The sequence below is a fragment of the Corvus brachyrhynchos genome, unplaced genomic scaffold (genome assembly GCF_000691975.1).
Source record: "Corvus brachyrhynchos isolate BGI_N302 unplaced genomic scaffold, ASM69197v1 scaffold72, whole genome shotgun sequence".
Lineage (NCBI taxonomy): Eukaryota > Metazoa > Chordata > Aves > Passeriformes > Corvidae > Corvus > Corvus brachyrhynchos.
The window spans coordinates 1,348,557-1,351,579 of record NW_008236763.1 but is presented as its reverse complement, the minus strand read 5'-3'; the positions used below and the strand labels follow the sequence as shown (position 1 = coordinate 1,351,579).

The following is a 3,023-nucleotide window of genomic DNA, read 5'->3' as shown; positions in this document are numbered from 1 at the left end:
GCTGCTCCACGGCTGCTCCATGGCTGCTCCCTCCATCCCCAGCTCACAGAGACTTGGGATCCGCACCCTCTTGTCCAGATCCCCAGCACTGCCCGACCCAGAGAGTCCCAAACACCCAACACCTGCATTTCTGTGTGAGACCCTTAACTTCTCACTGTTCCCATCTCCCGGGAGCAGCTGTGCTGTGGGAAAAACCGGCAGCTCCGGCCAAAAATCTCCATCAGCCCCAAACACCCAAATAACCACTCCAGACAGTGACAGGGACTGGTGAAACCTGGCCCCATCCCTTGGAGCCCAGGAGACAGGGATCAGCTCCCTGCACAGAGGGAGATTGCAGCCTGGAGACAGAAGACAGCCCCGGGAAGCAAGAGCAGCCTCTGGAGATTTCTGCCCCCAGGGAAGCCCAGCTCCACCTCACTGCAGCTGCAATTCCAGTGTGGGATGAGCAGCTGCTGCTGCTGGGTTTGGGTTTGATCCCAGCAAGCTGGGCAGCCCCTATTATCCATTAATAGCAATTCCATGAAGGATCCAAGGGTGATCAGGGGGACTGCACTGTGCTGGCATAATCCTGCTGGAGAGCGGAGCTGCCAGGCAGGGAGAGGGACAACTGCCGTCCCCGAGCAATCTGCACAGCACAAAACCTTCCCCTCCCTCTGCTCTTTAGGACCAGCACCTTCCCACTCTGAGGAGGAGCAGCATCCCCCAAGTGCCTCCCCGCAGAGCTGAGGGGCAGCCTGGGCTGTGAGACAGGAACTCAGCCCTCAAAAAGGGAGATTTTTCTGCTCCAGGACCTGGACTGGGCTCAGAGAAAGCTGCTGGAATTCTGGTGTTGGTGAGCAGAGTTGTTCCTCCTCTCCATCACACACTGCCAGGAGGAGGAAACTCCTGCCTTCATTCACAAAACACCTAAAAACACCTAAAACATCCTAAAAACACCAGGAGAGGAAGGTGCCTTCCAGCCTTGGAACAAACAGCAGCACCCTGGCCATGCCCAAGCCAAGGAGGACAAGAGCCCGCAACGATGCCCAAGCAAATCCCTGCACAGGAGAGAAATCTCTGCTGCATCCACAGGCAAACAAGCAGAGCCCCCAACGAAATCCAGGCTCAATCCCTGCGACAAAGCCTTTTTCCATCCCTCAATCCCACAGCACGTGCCGTGGAAGCTGCGTATCCCTGCTCCCACTGGAGCCCATGAGGCTTCTGCCACCTCCAAACTCCAGAGGTGGAATCCCTCCCGACTCCCCCTGAGTTTTGGGAAGCAGAGGGATGCTGAGACTGCCAGTAAGTGTCTGTAGGAAAACAGGAACTGGGGCTGTGACCCAGCATGCTCAGACCTCAGGCTCTGATCTCTCCCTGGTTTTCACATCAGTGTCTCTCCAGCTTCAACAGGAAATCAGTGAACAGCTGCTCCTGTTTGTGGATTTCTGCCCCTCCTGGACTTTGGCACGGCAAGGATGGGGTATTTTCCTTCCAGCGTAACCACAGGGTCTGGCACAAATGGGACTGAGAGAGGGAGAGGAGCCCAGGCAAGACCAGAGCAGAAATCCCATTGTCAGGGCAGTGCCAGAGCCCTGAGCTGGGTCTGAGCTCCACCGCCCCAATCCCAAGCAGCTCCCAGCCCCAGGTGTTGACAGAGCTGACTCAGCTGATTTACCCCTCACCTGCACAGCAGCAGCAGAGTCACCTCATCCCACACTCCCTCCTGTTGGGATGAGCCGGGAGCTGAGGGTTTTCCCGGGTTCCTGTTGGTCCCGTTCCCAGTTTTGCCCATTAACCGGGGCAGGGGCTGGGCTGGGCTCGCACGGGGACAGAGTGACCCCGCTCCTGGCGAGCTGCAGCTCATCACCACCGCCCTGCCAGGGCACTCGGGACCTGGTGTCACCCCAGAACCACCCAGACTGCCTGAGACCGAGGGTGTTTTCCTCTGTGATTTAAACCCCAAACTCCTCCTGCAGTCTCGTGCTCAGGGAAGGGAATACACGACACCAGGCAGCTCCCAGCACTTCCTCTCCGTGCCTTCCAACCCCACCTTGCTGCCCACCCTGATCATCCAATACCAAGCACACAACCCTTGACTTTTTTGGATGGAAAAGAATCTTAAAGCTCACCCTATTCCACCCAGTTCCACCTTCCACTAGACCAGGATGCTCCAAGCCCCTGGCATGTCCCAAAAGCGCTGAGCACCTCCCAGTTCAATTCACTTCAGTTCGGAGGTGATCTGAAGCAGGAAATCCCCTCTTGCCAAAGGAACACAGCAGGGGAATGAATAAAAACCCAAAAGTTTGAAGCTTCTCCCTCCCCTGAGCACCCCAGAACCCTTTACCTGGGCTGAGCCTGCGCCTGTGGCTCCCCTGGCGTCCCAGCGGCCGCTGAGGGTCCCCCTCATTCCCTGAAGCCATCGCCGAGAGGTTTGGGAATGTCAGCTTCACCTGCAAGGGCTTTGGAGAAGTGAGTCACGGGAGCCCTGTGATCCCTCACAGCCCTAAGAATCCCCTTTGGCAGAGCTCGGAAAAAGCTGCTTTTATCCCTGCCAGCCCTGGCTCCTCCCTCCTGGCTAACGCATTCCTGACTGTACGCATAGGAGAATTCTGCCTGGTACAACGTTACATCACTGGCTTCCCCTTCTTCGAGGCTTTTATGGCTGATGTCATTTGGCAAAAAAAGGGACCTCTCACCTCCCCATCCCACTGGATTTCCTTCCCATTTTTGCTGGAAATGGGCTCCATCCTGCTCGGAGAGAGCTGTGGGCTGCACCAGCCCTTCCACAGCCCAGACCACAGAGCCTCATAAAGGGCTGGAACAAAAAGTCCAGCACAAAAACCTCCCTCTGCGACCTGTGACTGCCGTGCTGCCGTGACATCTACAAGAGATGAGCCCTGATTTCCTCCAGGACTCCAATTTCCTCCAATTCCTCTTGCTCTTTACGTTTCGCCTCTCAGAAAATAAGAAAACCGAATGAGAACAAAACACAAAGCTCAGCTTTCCCCTGAAGTTCAGAGGTATCCTAAACCTGCCCTTCAGGG

At 56.3% G+C, this 3,023-nt stretch overlaps 1 protein-coding gene across 1 annotated transcript in view; it reads right to left on the bottom strand.

The window, feature by feature from the left end:
* BAK1 (BCL2 antagonist/killer 1) overlaps positions 1-2,795 on the bottom strand; it is a 10,631-nt gene extending 7,836 nt beyond the window's left edge. Inside the window, exon 1 of the mRNA XM_017727150.1 lies at positions 2,324-2,795. Within this exon, the coding sequence (XP_017582639.1) occupies positions 2,324-2,399 (76 nt within the window). The 5' untranslated portion in view covers positions 2,400-2,795. The remainder of the gene's footprint in view (positions 1-2,323) is intronic.
* Positions 2,796-3,023: the final 228 nt, after the last annotated feature.